The sequence below is a fragment of the Ptychodera flava genome, chromosome 6 (genome assembly GCF_041260155.1).
Source record: "Ptychodera flava strain L36383 chromosome 6, AS_Pfla_20210202, whole genome shotgun sequence".
Classification (NCBI taxonomy): Eukaryota; Metazoa; Hemichordata; class Enteropneusta; family Ptychoderidae; genus Ptychodera; species Ptychodera flava.
In genome coordinates, this window is record NC_091933.1 from 5,359,901 (window position 1) to 5,378,344 (window position 18,444).

At 37.7% G+C, this 18,444-nt stretch overlaps 1 protein-coding gene across 1 annotated transcript in view; it reads right to left on the reverse strand.

The window, feature by feature from the left end:
- LOC139134667 (polycystin-1-like protein 2) overlaps positions 1-6,216 on the reverse strand; it is a 28,687-nt gene extending 22,471 nt beyond the window's left edge. Inside the window, exon 1 of the mRNA XM_070701634.1 lies at positions 6,056-6,216. Coding sequence (XP_070557735.1) covers positions 6,056-6,211 — 156 coding nt within the window. The 5' untranslated portion in view covers positions 6,212-6,216. The remainder of the gene's footprint in view (positions 1-6,055) is intronic.
- Positions 6,217-18,444: the final 12,228 nt, after the last annotated feature.

An 18,444-nucleotide genomic window follows, 5' to 3' on the forward strand; every position in this document is an offset into this window, starting at 1 on the left:
GAGACGATTGACCCCGAAGAAATAAACTAAACATCCAAAAATCTAACTATCATATTTGGTCACCAATTTTTACTTAACAATAAAATCACTTCGGTCTAATAAGCACAACTTATATCGTCACAAGTTTCTATTTAAGGGTAGTTGCTGTACAAAAACATCTTTCCATTCTCAAATTTGCTGCTATCAAGGATGGAGATCCATATAGACAGATATGCACGCAAACGAAAATCTCTTTAGAATCAAATATTATGTTCGATTCTAAAATTTTCAAACGCACACTCGAAGACGTGTAATTTAAGTATGTAGGATAAACTGTATAACATTTTTCAGTTCCAATCAGATCATCTTGACATGACAGATGGGTCATCAATCGATGGTGTTCCTGTTTAGGAATTGAAGAGGGATTCTTCGGGAATGAGTCATGGACAGGTTCGTTCATGTAAAACACTCAAACTTCAATCGAAATCTATCAAGAAATGACAGGGAGTACAGATCGCATGGCACCATATCCTTGTTACAATTTGTGTAGAAGAGTCCTTCGAGTATATCTGAGTAAGTCTCCAAACGAGAGACAGATTAATTAGAAAATCTTATATATATATATATATATATATATATATATATATATATATATATATATATATATATATATATATATATATATATCCGCCTATTTTGGGAACTGTATTGTCACAACTCAATCCAAGGAAACGACTGAAATTATTTTGCATGGAAGCTCATCCCTGTTGGTAGCCAATTACAGTCGATTAAACTTTTGATGTAAACACACTAGAATCACTGAAATTTTTGGATGCAGCACAACAACCTTCATAAGAAAAATAATCCGATCTTACTGAAAATATAGTATGAAAATAGCAGAAAATAATTTCATGACGGCGTCAGGTAATAAACACATAAATCACCGAGTCTCATCGGGATGATCAACACCACCACTATCACCATCCTCACCATGGGGACGATGATATTGATTATCGGCTAAATGATTATAATAGTAATGATGGAAGTTTTCACAGGGACTTGATTGGTGTGATATGAATGGCAGCGGTCATGGTATAGGAATGTAAAGAGAAATGATGAACGAATGCTGGAATAATAAGCAAAAATACGTATATTTTGCATATAGGAAGGAATGTGGGACTCGCACGGAAGTTAACGGTAGCTGCTAACAGAAGAAAAAGTAGGAAAAAGAAAAATAACGTCCGCATCCAACAAGCATGCATTTTAGTAGTACTGTAGATTGTGACCCCAGTGTTAATTTATGAGATTATTGTCTTGGCAGACTCTCTCTGTCGGATCGAGATTTAAGAATAGCTCGTTGGGTTCAAATGAAACATAATACACAGATTCACATTCTAAAACGGCTTTGAATGATAATGTATGGTTCAGTAGAATACATAGTGATGAAGTTATGATTAGGCTTATCGAAGCACAACACAGTCAACAGCAGGGCAGCTACAGGCCGTTTCCATTAAACACGAGATATAAGCTTAAAGAGGCATAAGTGCGGTGCCGTCAGTCAGGAATGTTCATGAGCTCTTTTTGTAATGGTGCAATATGTGAGTTTGGCGACTGTTCTGTACAATCTTCTCATCAGGAACCATTACTAAGACAAGCTTGAGTTTAATTATTGCACATAAATTTGTCGCACGGGAAAACATGTCTTTAGCATACATGTACACACCCATTAAGTTTCAGATGCGATAAGAAGGCGACCATTTGTTATAACTTTCCATGTCCAACGTATGTGAAAAGCGATCAAATAATCTAGTCTAATCTAATCTAATCATGACATGATAAAATAGAAGACAGGCAAAGTTGAATCATCAGTATCCAATTGTTCAAATTCTATGTCTTCGACACTCAACTTTTTCAGATTGTTTTACCAAAGATGAGATCATGGGAAGTCATTAGGACAAGCTGTTTATCAAAGGCATAGAACTCAAATTGAGAGACAAAGAGGGCAAAACTTAGGGAAAAACAACGGTGCAGTATATACACACAAACTTTGTCTTCCTGTGTTTAGATATTTTATTTTCCCGGATAATGCAGTGGACTTTCGATCAGATCTGAACTCACAACGTACGGTACCCAGTCATCTAGCTAAGACATCAAAGTAAAAACAACTTGACGGAATGCACAATCTTAAATTGTAACAATTATTCTCACGGCGTACTGCGACCCTCCACATGCTGTAGAGCTTATGGAGCACTCACATTACTCGATGTTACACATCGCTAACAAAATTTTCAAAACAATGATACATCGCTTAACTGGACGAAAGACAGCGTCGGGGAATGTATGTACCGACTTATTATACATTTGCTATACAAATCACACAAAAATGTTCGTAAACTATTTTTCTCTTGTTAAGAGGATTTTGATATCACCTCTACATCACCACTAGATATTACCAGTTTGTCACGTAAAATATAACGCTTTATTGTCTCTTGTTTGCTCACGCATGTATTAATCAAGTAAAATTCAGTTTTCATATCGTAAGCATGAATGAATATTATTTACACACTGCTATTTTCAGTAACCTGGTTCTTTTATACGGCTTTCTGGATAAGAGTGCGTATCAATTAATTTCGTCCACACAGACAGTGCCACAGTAATGCTAATTTCATCCGCACAAACAGTGCGACAGTACTGATAATTTCGTTTTGTAAATAATTAATTACCTCCCTTTCTGTCATTCCTTGAGCTCCTAAACTCTCAGATCTTTCCTGGCCAAACGTTTCAATATTTTAAGCCGCTGTCTTCTATTTACCACAAAAGACAGTCACAAATCATAATCTGTCAATCAGGACTTTGCCCGTTTTGTTTCAAGTAAGAAATATTTTTAAAAATTAAACACTCAATAAGAACATTAGCATAGCTACCCTGACATAAAACAAAATGCGGGATTGTTTTACAGTGCAGCCATTTACGTAAACGGTAGTTACGCTTTCATGTAGTCCCAAACTTATGTTTCCCGATATTTTTCAAGTTTAATGAGTAAGGAGGTCTCACAGCATGAACTTGGAAAAGAAAGGATTGGTAATACTATCATTTTGCATTCTTTATTTTTTATGAGACTCCTGCCTCGGACATAACTCTTAGCAAAACGGATCCGAAAGTAATAAAGTCGAGCTAAATGTAATACGTAAAATACTCAAATTATGTAAATATGTAATATTAATATCATAGATCGTGTTTTTTTCTGCAGAATCTGCTATCATTCAAAACCCGACCTATCAGAAATATAATACTGTACATTGAGAGAATAGCGGAAGGTATGTATCGACATTTCACACATACGCCATACAAATCGCACAAAAAAACGTTTGTAAACTATCTTCATACTCTTGTTAAGAGGATTTTGATATCCCCTCCACATCACTACTAGATCTTATCAGTTTGTCAAGTAAAATATAACGCTTTATTGTATCTTGATCGCTCTTGCATGTATTAATCGAATGAAATTCAGTTTTCATATCTCAAGCATGAATGAATACTATTGACATACTACTATTTTCATTTACATGGTTCTTTAATACGGCTCTCCGGATAAAAGAGCGTGTCACAGTAGTCATAATTTCGTTTGCAAAATGACTACTTCCCTTCCTTTCATTCATGTAGCTCCCTAACTCTCAGAGATTTTCATTCCTGGCGAATTGTTTCAAATTTATAAGACGTTGTCTTCTCTTTACCACAAAAGACAGCTACAAATTATGATCTCAATCAGAACTTTACCCGTTTCTGTTTGAAGTAAGAAATGAAGTTTTAAAATATTAAGCACGTAATAAGCATAGCTACCCTGACATCAAACAACACGCGGAAACGTTTTACAGTGCAGGCAATTACGAAATCGGCGGTTACGCTTTCATTTAATACAAAACTTATGTTTCCCGATATTTTTCAAGTTTAATGAGTAAGGTCTCACAGCATGACCTGGAAATGGAAATGATTGGAAATATATACTTCCTTGAACTTGAGCATGTTGCATTGTTTACTTTGTTATGAAAGTCCTGTGTCGGAGAGTACTTGAACAACAAAGTATTACAAGTCATCAATGCAAGGTATTTTTGAGAAAGGGCTTAGGCCTGGGCGGACATATGGATGTACAAATGTACGGATGCATGGATGGACTGCACTAATTCTAAGCGTCTCCTTTCAACTTTGTTCGACAGGTATAGATAAAGTCAATCATCGTGCAAAGATTTCCTTCCTCCATTGTTTGATAGCAGTGCTTTGTTAAAAATTGTTGATAAGGTTTGGTCAGAAGAGAAGCCACTACTGGTCTGTACAAGAGGAATTGGCTGACACTGATCTGCTGGGTCAATGATGGCAAAGATTTGCGGATAAGAAGACGATCAGCTGACTGCTATACAAAAAATGTTTTATAGAGAAGAGACTGGAGCTCGACCATTTGCACATTGCATTGGGGAAGAGATCAGGAAAAGAAAGAAAGAAATCTTATGTCATTAAAGGAACTCGAAGCAGACATGTTCTCTGCCAAAACTTGATGAAGATGCCTGCAGAACATCAGAGTATCAGACTGCAGAACATCAAGTGCAACGAAAACATCATTAGCTTGAAAATGGATTTCAAACGAGAACTGGTGCCTCCGAAGGAGCGAACCAAGGGTATACAAATACTGTGCTCACAGAAGGAACCCCTGCCAAGCGGACAGAAATATTGTGAGGAAACCAGCCGTCATCATCAACTGCTATTGAACATGACTTCTGAAATCAATAATATTTAGAATCGATTCCAATACTAGCTTGTGATAAACGTGGAACCGAAAATTTCAAAGCAGACTTTATTGCTTGCATTGGCCTATCTCCTTTCAGTCCTGTAAAGTAACTGATGAAAAACCTGGAGAAGATGGATGTTTGCATATGATTTACAACTGATTACAAAATTGTGTCCATTGAAATAAGACTGTGATGAATATGCAACGAACAATGAGCTGTCATCTTAGGAGAGGAGCATTACTATTTGTATTCATCATTTCGACTGTGTATGAAATATTTATATTCACAGTACTTTTAAGAAGTTTTTATTATTTATTTCGATGTATATATACTGCTAGTTTTCAATCGGGTTCGAACCCACAACATACGGCATCAGTCGCCTAGCGGGGAGGCCACAGAGAGAACCGCTCGGCTAAATCTCCACTCCCAAAACAGAGTGGTTCAATAGCCGGCTAAGTTATATCAAGTTATAAAAGTTATATCAGTATATATCAAGGGGGAGCATGACAGAGAAGACCTTAATTGTCATTTGACACAACACTACTACCACAATAGAACCCCTATTAATATTTATTTAATGTCAATGATGAAAAAGGATGAGAACATGGTGTTACCTCTCTATTAGATCGTATTGAGGCATTTACCACTGTGGATATTTAGCACTAGACATTTCCCACCAATGTCGAATAGTGTAAGCGATAAAGTTAAATGTTCTATCAAAGTTTGACAGGTAATTGTCTAAGATACTCAATATGGCTCTAAAGAGCGCACAAATATTAGTATTTCCTTCAACGACTGATTAGAAACCTAGCCCCCTTCATTTTATACAGCAAGCTATTGTCTTCAAAAATTTGAATTCTACAGTCTAGCAAATTTGAAGACTACTTTAGGATAAACAATCATATTTGGCAATACTAGCAAGGAAATGGTGTTTATGTAACCAATTAATTTCTTCTACCCCAGGGTAATCGCTGCAACCATTAAGCTGTTCACCTTTCTTCCAGCTAAGCTGATAGTATTCCGGTTGACGATGAATGTAGCCATATTGAAATATTGATTCCTATGACAGCATAAACAGATGCAGTGTAAGTATTAATCGACAGAGAATCAACAGACACCCATTTCCCTCGATGAAAAATTTACTGTCCACGTTTGCCTGTTTCTGTTAGTGTGACACGCTCCGACAGTCTATCATAATTTAACTGTTCATCCGTACATAAGCTATTCAGACTTTTACTCAGACGGTGTCTTCAAGCCGTATTTCGTGTTCTATAAGTGTATACGTAAGCACTTACCATTAAGTTATTCATCGTATATCCCAAGACTGGTCGATATCCACACTCGATAACATTGTCTGTCAAATTGCATCTTATAGGGTGCAGTGGGCTGTTCTCCAGACAGTGCAAAAACTTTCTTACGATATGAATAAGCTGTGCTGTAATAGGAATCATTATCCAGAATGCGTGGCCTGCAGAAAACTCCGATCGCAAATTGACATCTTGTTTATTCAAAATGTGTGATTAATTTTTAGGTGTGTTATGTGTAGGTCATTTCCCCCACACTCATCATGACCTGAGTTCAATTAGTCTAGAACATTCTCAAGGTCACTACCCTCAATGACCTCACAACCTTGAATTCATTAGTCATGTTTGGAATGTTCTGGAAAGTTGATTAGTTGTGTAAGGGAGATAATTTTAGAACAGTAATTAGCATGTCAATAAAAGTTCTAGATTGTTCTTATATGCCTTTATAAAAGGGACGTGCTCAGTTTCCAGTCAGACTTTTGGGATCGTGTCTCTTGTGTGTTACTAAACTCCAGCAGTAGTCATTCTCTAGACTTTTCAAGACCTTCACTGCCAACGCTGGATTTATACTGTGGACTTTGTGCAGCTTCAAGCCTGCAAGGACTGTTCATTCATCCAACTGACTGTTACAACTCTGAGACTGGAGCTTTGCCGTCCCAGCTGAGATAAGTAGTCTGTACACTTTTAAAGCTTGTACTCTATCCCTAACTTAGCAATTAGTTTTATTTTTGTAATAAATTTTGTTTAAACGTTAACTGCTGAGTTCACCCTTTTGTTCGTTTTCTCTGCACGTAACAAATTGGGGGCTCGTCCGGGAGACGAATATTTTGAGCCGTTTGACAACATTTTGCCTACCTTTTCAAAACTGCTTTACACTGTGAACTCAGCGAAATTTAATCATGGCGGAATTCAAGCCAGACGAATTTATGGAGGACCTTGATCAGGACACATTTAATTCCCTCAGAAAAGACAACCTCATAGCACTGGCAATTTCCTTAAAGTAGATGTCAAAAGATCTATGCGCAAGCGAGAGATACAGTTCAAGATTGCAAAACATTTAGTTGATTCAGGCCATTTTGAGGAGTCTGCCCTAAAAGATTATGAACCTGAGTCTTCCTTTGAACTCAGAAAATTAGAGTTAGAAATACAGGCAGATTTGGCACGTGAAAAGTTAGCAATGGAAGAAAGACAGAAAGAAAAAGAATTACAAATGAAAGAAAAAGAATTGCAAATGAAAGAAAAAGAAAGGCAGGAAAGATTAGAAATGGAAGAAAGACAGAGAGAAAAAGAATTGCGATTAGAAGAACAGCGATTACAGGTAGAAATAAAACGTTTAGAGCTTGGACAGTCAGGAAAATTCTTCCCTTCAGACAAGTTTGACATCACTAAGCATTTCAGGTTAGTTCCCCCTTTCCAAGAAAAGGATGTTGACAAATATTTTCTCCATTTTGAGAAAATTGCTCAGAGTCTGAATTGGCCTAAGGAGTCCTGGTCTATGCTTTTGCAGAGTGCTTTGGTGGGTAAAGCCAGAGAAATTTACATTCAGTTGTCAGTAGAGCAGGCTTCAAATTATGATTCTGTGAAGGAATTAATTCTCAAGGGCTATGAGTTGGTGCCTGAAGCTTACCGTCAGAAATTTAGGGATTGTGAGAAGGTGAAGGATCAAACTTATGTTGAATTTGCTCGAACAAAAGAACAACTGTTTGATCGTTGGTGTTCTTCTGAAAAGGTCAGTCAGAATTATGACAAATTACGACAACTTGTTTTGATTGAGGAATTTAAAAGGTGCATCCGGAGTGACATCAAGACGTTTATCAATGAACAAAAGGCAGATACATTGGAGGTTGCTGCACGTTTGGCCGATGATTATTCATTGACCCACAAATCTTCATTTCTCAGCAAACCATCCCAGTCCTTTTTCTACAGAAACAATGCAGGTAAATTTAACTCCTCCTTTTCATCCAAGAATTTCTCAAAGGACAGTAGAAAATCAAATGACAACAGTTCACAAAATTCAAGTAACACTTCCACATCATCAGATCCCAAGTCTCAATCTCCTTCTGACAAACAGTTCGGTACACTTTCTTGTAATTATTGCAAGAAAGACGGCCATTTAATGTCAGAGTGTTTCAAATTGAAAAGAAAACGTGAAGGTCAAAGTGGTCAAAGTGGATCTAAGCCCACCAGCTTTATTTCTTCATCAACTCAATTAGAGTCTAATAATGTGTGTAACACATGTCCTAAGGTTAAACTCCTCTTATCCCAAATTAATGAGGTTAAGGTCAATTCTTCTAAAGATAGCATTATGGGTATTTTCGAACCATTTATTCATGATGGTTTTATATCACTTTCTAGTGATTTCTCTTCCGCTACCCCTGTCAAAATTTTAAGAGATACCGGGGCTTCCCAGTCTCTTTTGTTGGCAGATACCCTGCCGTTTTCTGAAAAGTCATTTTCAGGTTCTAAAGTTCTTATTAAGGGGGTAGATTGCAATGACTTTATTCCTGTTCCTCTCCATAATGTCTATTTGTCTTCGGACTTTGTTTCTGGACCTGTGACTTTAGGTATTAGGCCTTTTTTGCCTTTTGAAGGGATTCACCTTCTTCTTGGAAACGACCTTGCTGGGGACAAGGTCATTACTAATCCACTTGTGACTGATAATCCTAGTTTAGATCAAAATCCAGAGCCAATAGAGGAAGACATTCCCGGCCTTTTCCCATCATGTGCCATTACTCGAGCCATGTCAAAGAAAACTTCCGAGAATCAAAATACTCTCAAAAATAATGTCACAGATGTTGACTTAAATGACACCTTTCTCAGTCAGGTGTTTGACACGGATCATTCCGTTATCCCTCGTGGATTTGAAACTTCCAGTAAAACTTCTGCTGACCAAGTCAGACATTTTCTAGATCAAATCTCATTGCAGAACAACACAAAGACCCAGATATTTTGTCTTTGTTTGACAGGGTAGATGATGAAGGTAAAACTTCAGATAGCTCTGTTTCCTATTATACAAAATCTGGTATTCTCATGCGTAAATGGAGACCTCCAGATGTTTTGGTTGATGACGATTGGGCTATAAAACATCAAATTGTGGTTCCAAAGCCCTATCGTGCTGAAATATTGCGCCTGGCCCATGAAACGCCCTGGGCTGGTCACTTAGGAGTCAGGAAAACTTATCATAAAATTCTCAGTCACTTTTATTGGCCTAATCTCAGGCAGGATGTAGCACATTTCTGTAAAACTTGTCACACATGTCAAATGGTAGGAAAGCCAATCAGACCATTCCAAAGGCCCCTTTACAGCCAATTCCTGCATTTCAAGAACCATTTAGTAGGATACTAATAGACTGTGTTGGGCCCCTACCAAAAACAAGATCAGGAAATGAGTACATGTTGACAATAATGTGTACATCAACTCGGTTCCCAGAAGCCATACCACTGAGAAACATAAAGACAAAGACTATAGTGAGAGCTTTAGTCAAATTTTTCACTTTATTTGGCCTCCCTAAATGTGTCCAGTCCGATCAAGGCTCCAACTTTATGTCCGGAATTTTCCAACAAGTAATGGATCAGCTAGGCATTAAACAGTATAGGTCATCCGCCTATCATCCAGAAAGTCAGGGTGCTCTTGAGCGATTTCATCAAACTTTGAAAAACATGATTAGGACCTACTGTTTTGACACAGAGAAGCAGTGGGATGAAGGAATTCATTTTCTGCTCTTTGCTGTTAGAGAGTCAATTCAAGAGTCTCTTGGTTTTAGCCCATTTGAGCTTGTATTTGGACATACAGTCCGTGGCCACTTAAGCTCGTTAAAGAGAAATTCCTATCAGACGATGATGATTGTCTGAATATTTTGCAATATGTGTCAGATTTTCGTACAAAACTCTCTAAAGCATGTGAATTAGCCAGAGAAAATCTTGAGTCATCTCAGCAGTCAATGAAAACCAAATATGATAAAAACACCTCAAAACGGAAGTTTGAACCAGGTCAAAAAGTTCTTGTTCTACTTCCAATTCCTGGCAAACCACTCCATGCTCGTTACTTTGGGCCATACCTAATTGATAAGAAATTGAGTGATTAAATTACATCATAATAACACCTGACAGGCGAAAACAAAAACAGCTATGTCACATAAATATGCTTAAGCCATATTTGGATAGGGATAATCCTACTAAAACAAAGCCTGTCAGTACAGTCAGTTCTGGCCATTATGAAGATAGTGATACTGAAACTGACTTGAGTGAAAATACTCTAAACTCAAAGCTGGGCTCGGTCAAGCTTCAGAACTCAGAAATCCTGGAGAAGCTGGAGTCTACAAAGTTGGCACACCTCCAGCCAGAACAACAACAACAGGTGAAAGAACTGCTCCACGAATATAAACACCTGTTTCAAGATGTTCCAACGAGGACAAACGTCATCTATCACGACGTTGATGTTGGGGACAGTAAGCCTGTAAAACAACATCCATACAGACTGAATCCAACAAAAGCAAAATATCTCCAGGAAGAAGTCAAATACCTGCTGGACAATGACTTTATTGACCCAGTAAAAGTAACTGGAGTTCGCCGTGTATACTTGTTCCCAAATCAGATCACAGTTATCGTATGTGCACGGACTTTAGGAAGGTCACACTTTAACAAAGACAGACACTTTCCCAATCCCGAGGATTGATGACTGCATCGACCGAGTGGGAAAAGCCAAGTATGTGACGAAATTTGACCTACTGAAGGGATTTTGGCAAGTCCCTCTGACGGATCGTGCTCGTGAAATATCCGCCTTTGTTACACCAGACGGATTGTTCCAGTACAAGGTGATGCCATTCGGAATGAAGAACTCTCCGGCAACGTTCCAACGGATGATCAACGACGTCATATCCGGGCTAGACGGGTGTGCAGCCTACGTTGACGACGTCGTCCTGTATAGTGACACCTGGGAGGAACACATCAAGCTCATGCGGAAGTTCTTTGAGAGACTGAGCAAAGCAATGTTGACTGTCAACCTTGCCAAATCTGAGTTTGGTTGGGCAAGGGTAACTTACCTCGGAAATACTGTAGGACAGGGTGAGGTAAAACCTGTTGATGCTAAAATCAGTGCCATTTCAAGTTTTCCCATACCAAACTGCAAACGACAACTGATGCGCTTTCTCGGTATGGCTGGTTACTACAGAAAATTCTGTCCAAATTTCTCCACAATTACTGAGCCTTTGACTAACTTACTTAAAAAGAAAGTAAAGTTTGTTTGGTCAGAGCAATGCCAACAGGCATTGATACACTTAAAGCCATACTTCAAAGTGCTCCAGTGTTGTCTGCACCAGATTTCACTTTGCCATTCAATTAGCTGTGGATGCTAGTGATACGGCTGCTGGTGCTGTTTTATTGCAAGAGGATAGTCATGGTGTAGATCATCCTGTTTGCTATTTTTCACGCAAATTTAACAAATCCCAGAGAAAGTACTCTACAATTGAAAAAGAGTGTTTATCTTTGATATTAGCTTTACAGCATTTTGAAGTTTATGTTACTTCTTCAAATCAGCCAATAGTGGTTTATATTGATCACAACCCTCTTGTTTTTTCTGCAGAAATTCAAAGGCAAAAATCAGAGATTGCTAAGATGGAGTTTAATGTTACAGGAGTTTAATCTTGACATTAGACATATCAAAGGCAGAGACAATTTAATTGCAGACTGTCTCTCTCGTATTTAGAGTTTATTGTTGTTCACTTTCAAGAAATTTTACTTTAGAGTACAACAAAATTTGAGTACTTAAATCCTTTTCAAGATTACATTTGTAAAAGAAAGATTTTTCTTTGAAAAATTTTCTTTTTTGAAGAGGGGGTGTGTTATGTAGGTCATTTCCCCCACACTCATCATGACCTGAGTTCAATTAGTCTAGAACATTCTCAAGGTCACTACCCTCAATGACCTCACAACCTTGAATTCAATTAGTCATGTTTGGAATGTTCTGGAAAGTTGATTAGTTGTGTAAGGGAGATAATTTTAGAACAGTAATTAGCATGTCAATAAAAGTTCTAGATTGTTCTTATATGCCTTTATAAAAGGGACGTGCTCAGTTTCCAGTCAGACTTTTGGGATCGTGTCTCTTGTGTGTTACTAAACTCCAGCAGTAGTCATTCTCTAGACTTTTCAAGACCTTCACTGCCAACGCTGGATTTATACTGTGGACTTTGTGCAGCTTCAAGCCTGCAAGGACTGTTCATTCATCCAACTGACTGTTACAACTCTGAGACTGGAGCTTTGCCGTCCCAGCTGAGATAAGTAGTCTGTACACTTTTAAAGCTTGTACTCTATCCCTAACTTAGCAATTAGTTTTATTTTTGTAATAAATTTTGTTTAAACGTTAACTGCTGAGTTCACCCTTTTGTTCGTTTTCTCTGCACGTAATAGGTCGTAGAACTTATGATTAATTGTGACACATTTTAATATTTTCTACTAAGGTAATGTTCATTTATCATGGATGGATGACCCCTTAATTACTAATACTTGACACAACTGTTGACGACATCGTTTTATAAGATGATAAAAAATTCATAACCACCCTACGCACAACATTGCATATCGAAGTATACAGATGTCCTCGGGGGAAATTACAGTGCATGATGCTAAAAGCAGAGCGTTATAAATGATAACACACATTACTTCAAGTACAAAGTAATATTATCTGTTACTTCAGCTTCATGTATCCTGCAATCTTCAGACAGACAGTCAGAACTAAAAGTATCCTCAGCTATACATTCATATTTTATATGGTTTGGACGTACCATTACATTGTATTTTAAGTGGTGTTGAAATTTGATAAATAATATCATTTGTTATTTTACATGACATGATGATGTCAGGATGAGTCGCACAGTTGACTAGCACCCATAGAAAGCGACCTTTCCCAAAAGAACAAAAACAAATTACACATACAAATAAAGAACAGAAAAGACAGTTGAATAACGATACATTAAAATATATGCCATTGTAACTATAAAACCTGTACAAAAAAATTAAAAATACAGAGGACTTAACAAAGACCGCAAATTTTTCAGTTTAATCGTACGCTCTTTATAATTCATCTCCTCGGGATATCCAAGAATATATTTGGTGGCTTTCTCTTGGACACCTTCAAGATGTAGCAATGATGACGTTGTCGTGACAGCCCATGACTGGGATGAATAATCGAGAATACTGCGGACAAGGGATAAATAAAGTTGGCGTTTCATTTTAGTGGAACATGTACGTTTAATCAGTCCCAGCATGCGGTTTGCTTTTGTAACAGATGTATTAAAATGCTTATCCCATGACATACTGGAAAAAACTTCAACTCCAAGATCACGGATGCTGTCAACTTTTAGGGAAACACCACGCATTGAATATATGTAGGTAATTGGGTTGCGTTTTCTACTTATCGTGTGGAGTTTGCATTTTTCAGCATTGAAAAGCATGCTCCATTTCTTACTTCATGATACTAAATTGTCGATGTCACTTTGCAGTTTTAGACAGTCAGAAATGTCGTTGATTTCATTGATACTTTTAGAGTATCTGCAAGAAGTGCAATCATAGTGTTAGAACTAACATGGCCTGGTAACCAAGTGAAATTTTGCAGTACCTGTTTGAATATTTCAAGGCAGTTTATATAGTACACACCGTTGTTTAACTGTATGTTGTGCTTTATTGTAACGTTCGCGTGTAAGACAACTTCTGAAGGTTGAGTCAGTATCACACATCGCCTCTAATATTTGGTCAGTTTGACGACCGTTCTGTACAATTTTCACATCAGAAGCCATTCATGTACACACAAATTAAGTTCGAGATGCGATAAGAAGGTGACCATTTGTTATAACTTTCAATGTCCAATATACGTAAAAGCGATAAAATAATCTAATCTAATCTAATCTAATCATGACAAGCGATATAATAGGAGAAAGGCAAAGTTAGATCATCAACATCCAATTTTTCAAATTTTATGTCTCTGACACTCACATTTTTCAGATTGCTTTACAAAAGATGAGATCATGTGAAGTCATCAGGAATACGCTATTTAACCAAAGACATCGAACGCAAACTGACAGACAATCTAGAGGGTAAAGACCTGCAAACTGAGGGAAAAACAACGGTGCAGTATACACACAAACTTTGTCTTCCTCTGTTCAGATGCCATGTTTGCCCGGGTAATCAAGTAGATTTTCGATCAGATCCAACCTCACTACGTACGGCACCCAGTCACCTGGCGAAGACATAGTCAAAACAACTGGGTGGTATCCACAACCTTAAATTCTTACAATTATTCTCACTGCGACCCTCCACATGCTGTAGAGTTAATGAACTCGCATTCACATTACTCACGGGTGTTACATACCGCTCACAAAATTTTCAAAGCAATGAATACACAGCTGAACTGGGCGAAAGACAGCCTCGGGGAAGGTATGTAACGACTTATCACACATTTGCTATACAAATCACACAGAAATGTTCGTAAACTATCTTCCTCTTGTTAAGAGTGTTTTGATATCCCCTCTACATAACCAATAGATATTATAACACTTTGTTCTCTCTTGATCGCTCAGGCATGTATTAATCAAATGAAATTCACTTTTCATATCTCAAGCGTTAATGAGTATTATTGACACGCTGCTATTTTCATTAACCCTAGTTCTTTCATAGGCTTTCTGGATAAAAGAGCGTATCACTTAATTTCGTCCGCACAAACAGTGCCAGAGTAATGATAATTTCTTTTTCGAAATAATTAACTCCCTTCCTTTCATTCCTTGAGCTCGTTAACTCTAAGATCATTCAATTTTTTAAGACGTTGTCTTCTATTAGCCACAAAATATTTTAGAAAATTAAACACTCAATTAGAAGATCAGCATAGCTATCCTGACATCACACAAAATGCTGGAATGTTTTACAGTGCAATCATTTACGTAACCGGTAGTTACGCTTTCATGTAGTCCCAATTTTATGTTTCCCAATATTTTTCAAGTTTAATGAGTAAGGTCTAACAGCATGAACTTCAAAAAGAAACGATTGGTAACACATACTTCCTTGAACTTGAGCATGTTGCATTCTTTACCTTTATGGAACTCCTGTCCCGGACAGAACTCTTACCAAAATGGATCCGAAAGCAGTAAAGTTACAGCTAAATGTAATACTTAACATATTCAAATTATGTAAATATGTAATATTACATAGCAAAGATCATGTTTGTTCTGCAGAATCTACAACTGTTATCATTTAAAACCCTACCTATCATAAAAATAATACTGTACATTGGGGAGAATAGGAGAGTGTACGTGTTGTGATACTGCACATTGCAAGTAATGACAAAGAGCAAGCATATGGCGCTGCGCTTGTGGCGACCAGGTGTACTCAGTTTGTCGTGATTTTCGTTACGTTTTTATGGGTGTGTGTTTGTTTTCCAGTTTTTCGTCAAGTGCAGTCTGACGAACAAAATGTGGTTAATTCATGCAGTTCTTGCCGTGTCCCTCAGTCTTATTTTGCTTTGTAGACGAAGTTCTAGTGTGCCACATGGACCCACGTTGGCTCCGAAGACGCCATTTGCAACACAAACAGTGTATTACAGTAGAGAACAGCTGCTGGCCATTGGAACTAACTCCACACTACCATCACCACCAAGTATTGCTACGGAAATTTCACGTCGTAGGAGGAGAGGAAAGAAGGGAGGAATTCGTGAAAGATTCAAACGACGTGGTAATAAAGTTCGTCTGCCAGGTATTTTTTTCGGAAATGTTCAGTCCAGTCGCAACGTAACAAGATGGATGAACTCCACGCAAATGTTCGATATTCATCAACATATAGAAACATTTCTGCCATTGCATTGTGTGAAACATGGCTTGATGACAATACCCCTGATAGTGATATTAATTTATTTGGATTTACCTGCTTTCGAGGCGATAGGTCGATCGAATCCGGCAAAGAAAGAGGGAACGGGGTTTGCCTGTATTTGAACGATATATGGTGTAACAACGGTACTGTACGAGCCAAACTGTGCACTCCAGATATTTAATTTCTGACCATCAGTATCCAACCGTACTTTTTACCTCGGGAATTTTCAAAGATTGTTATTTGCGTCTAGCGTATTGTCAGCCGAAAGCAAATTAATGTAAGAACAGCTGGTGGAAGTTTAGCAGACCATATTCGACAAATAGAAACTGATTCTCTAGGTGCAGCAATAATTATCGTCGGCGATTTCAATGAATGCCGGTTGAACAGGGTTCTTCCTGACTATCGTCAGTATGTAAACCGCCCAACTCGGAACAATAAGACTCTTGATTTCTGCTTTTCTAACATTGCTAATGCCTACTATGCTCGAAGACTTTCTGGGCTTGGAAAATCTGACCACTGTATGCTACACATGATGCCATCATATCGACAAAAACTGAAACGAGAAAAACCAACGAAAGTTTCGATGTTACAAATGAATGGACACCCGATTCAATTGAAAGGCTACGTGCTTGTTTGGATTGCACCAATTGGGATAAGCTTTATGATGGAGATTGCAACAGTTCAACGGAGGTGATAACTGATTACATAAATGTTTGCGTTGATTTATGCATACCGGATAGGGACTGTGAAACGTTACTTAAACAATAAACCATGGTTTACAAGTAGTCTAAAACATATAATACAGCTTAAACAGGAGGCATTCAGGAACGGAGATAAACAACGTCAAAGAGAAGTTCAAAAATTGCTGAAAAAAGAAATGAGGAGAAAAAATATGAATATAAATGCAGAATAGAAAATAACTTCCATACAAATAATGCGCATGACAGCTGGCGTGGAGTACAAACAATAACAGGATATAAACCATTGACGAATAAGTTGAGAGTTTCAAAGGAAAGAGATTTCGCGGACGAACTTAATTAATTTTATGCGCGATTTGATAAGGATGACGATGAACACAAGTTAACTGATGAACTCATTACCTTAGGTGACTAAGGTAGGGATAACAATGCAAATATTGTGATAAGTTTAGAGGAGGTATGTAGACAGTTCAGAAATGTTAAAGTTCGTAAAGCCGCCGGTCCCGACAATATCACAGGGAAACTTCTTATAGAATGTTGTAGCCACTTGGCGCCAATTTTTACCAATTGTCTCTTGACACCCATATGGTCCCTCGCTACTGGAAAACAAGCTGTATCATTCCCGTTCCAAAAGTATCAAGGCCAGAGAAACATAATGACTTCCGACCTGTCACACTCACGTCAATCCCAATGAAATGTCTGGAAAGAATCCTCTTAAAATACTTGGTTTCTCAAACATTACCGCACCAAGACCCACTACAATTTGCTTACCGCCAGCACAGGAGTACGGAAGATGCAATTCTCTGTCTTCTACATACCCTCACACAACACCTTGATACTTCCAATGCGTCTGTTCGAATATTATTTGTGGACTTCTCAAGTGCATTTAATACTATTTCACCAAACTTATTAATCAGAAAATTGAAAAATATGTCAGTAAACAGGCAGTTAATTCATTGGGTTGCAGACTTTTTGGTTAGGAGACCACAGTTTGTCAAGGTAAATTCGATACGATCGCATGTGCGATTGACAAATACCGGCTCGCCTCAAGGCTGGGTTTATCACCGTCATTATTTACCATATTTACATCTGATTGTACCCCCATACATGCAGACAGTAATGATAAGCTTTACAAATTCGCTGACGACAAGGCTTTAATTGGCCTCATTACAGCAGATCAGGACACAATCTATAAGCAAGAAGTGAACAGATTGGTTACATAGTGTGATGATAATAACTTGTTTTTGAATGTAAAGAAAACAAAAGCAATGATAATTGATTTCAGGAAAAACAAAATCAGTCCACCTCCGTTAAAAATCAAAGGTGAGGAGGTTGAAAGGCTAAACAATTATAAATATCTTGGGATCCTTCTTACAAACATGGTTTCTTGGGATGACCATGTGAATATCTCAAACCGTAAATGTCAGCAAAGATTGTATTTTCTGCGTAAGTTGCATAGATTTGGTGTATCCGGACAAATTTTGCATATGTTTTACAAATGAACGGTTGAGTCAATCATTTGTTATTGTATTTCTTGCTGGGGCGGTAGTATTTCCTCTTTTAATGAAGTTCAGATAAAGCTGCTGGGAATGTTATAGGCGTACCATTGTATAGTTTTGATGACTTGTATATCAGTGAAAAACAAATCTACAACTGTATTGTCTGACAAAACGCATCCACTGAATAGTAATTTCATTAAAATGAGGTCTGGTACTATATACTATTCGATCAGGTGCCGCACAAACAGGTTTAGAAATACTTTTGTACCCTCAGCAGTGAGGATTCTAAACCAATTTTCTAACAGGAGAAAAAACTCATCGATCGATGGCTACCG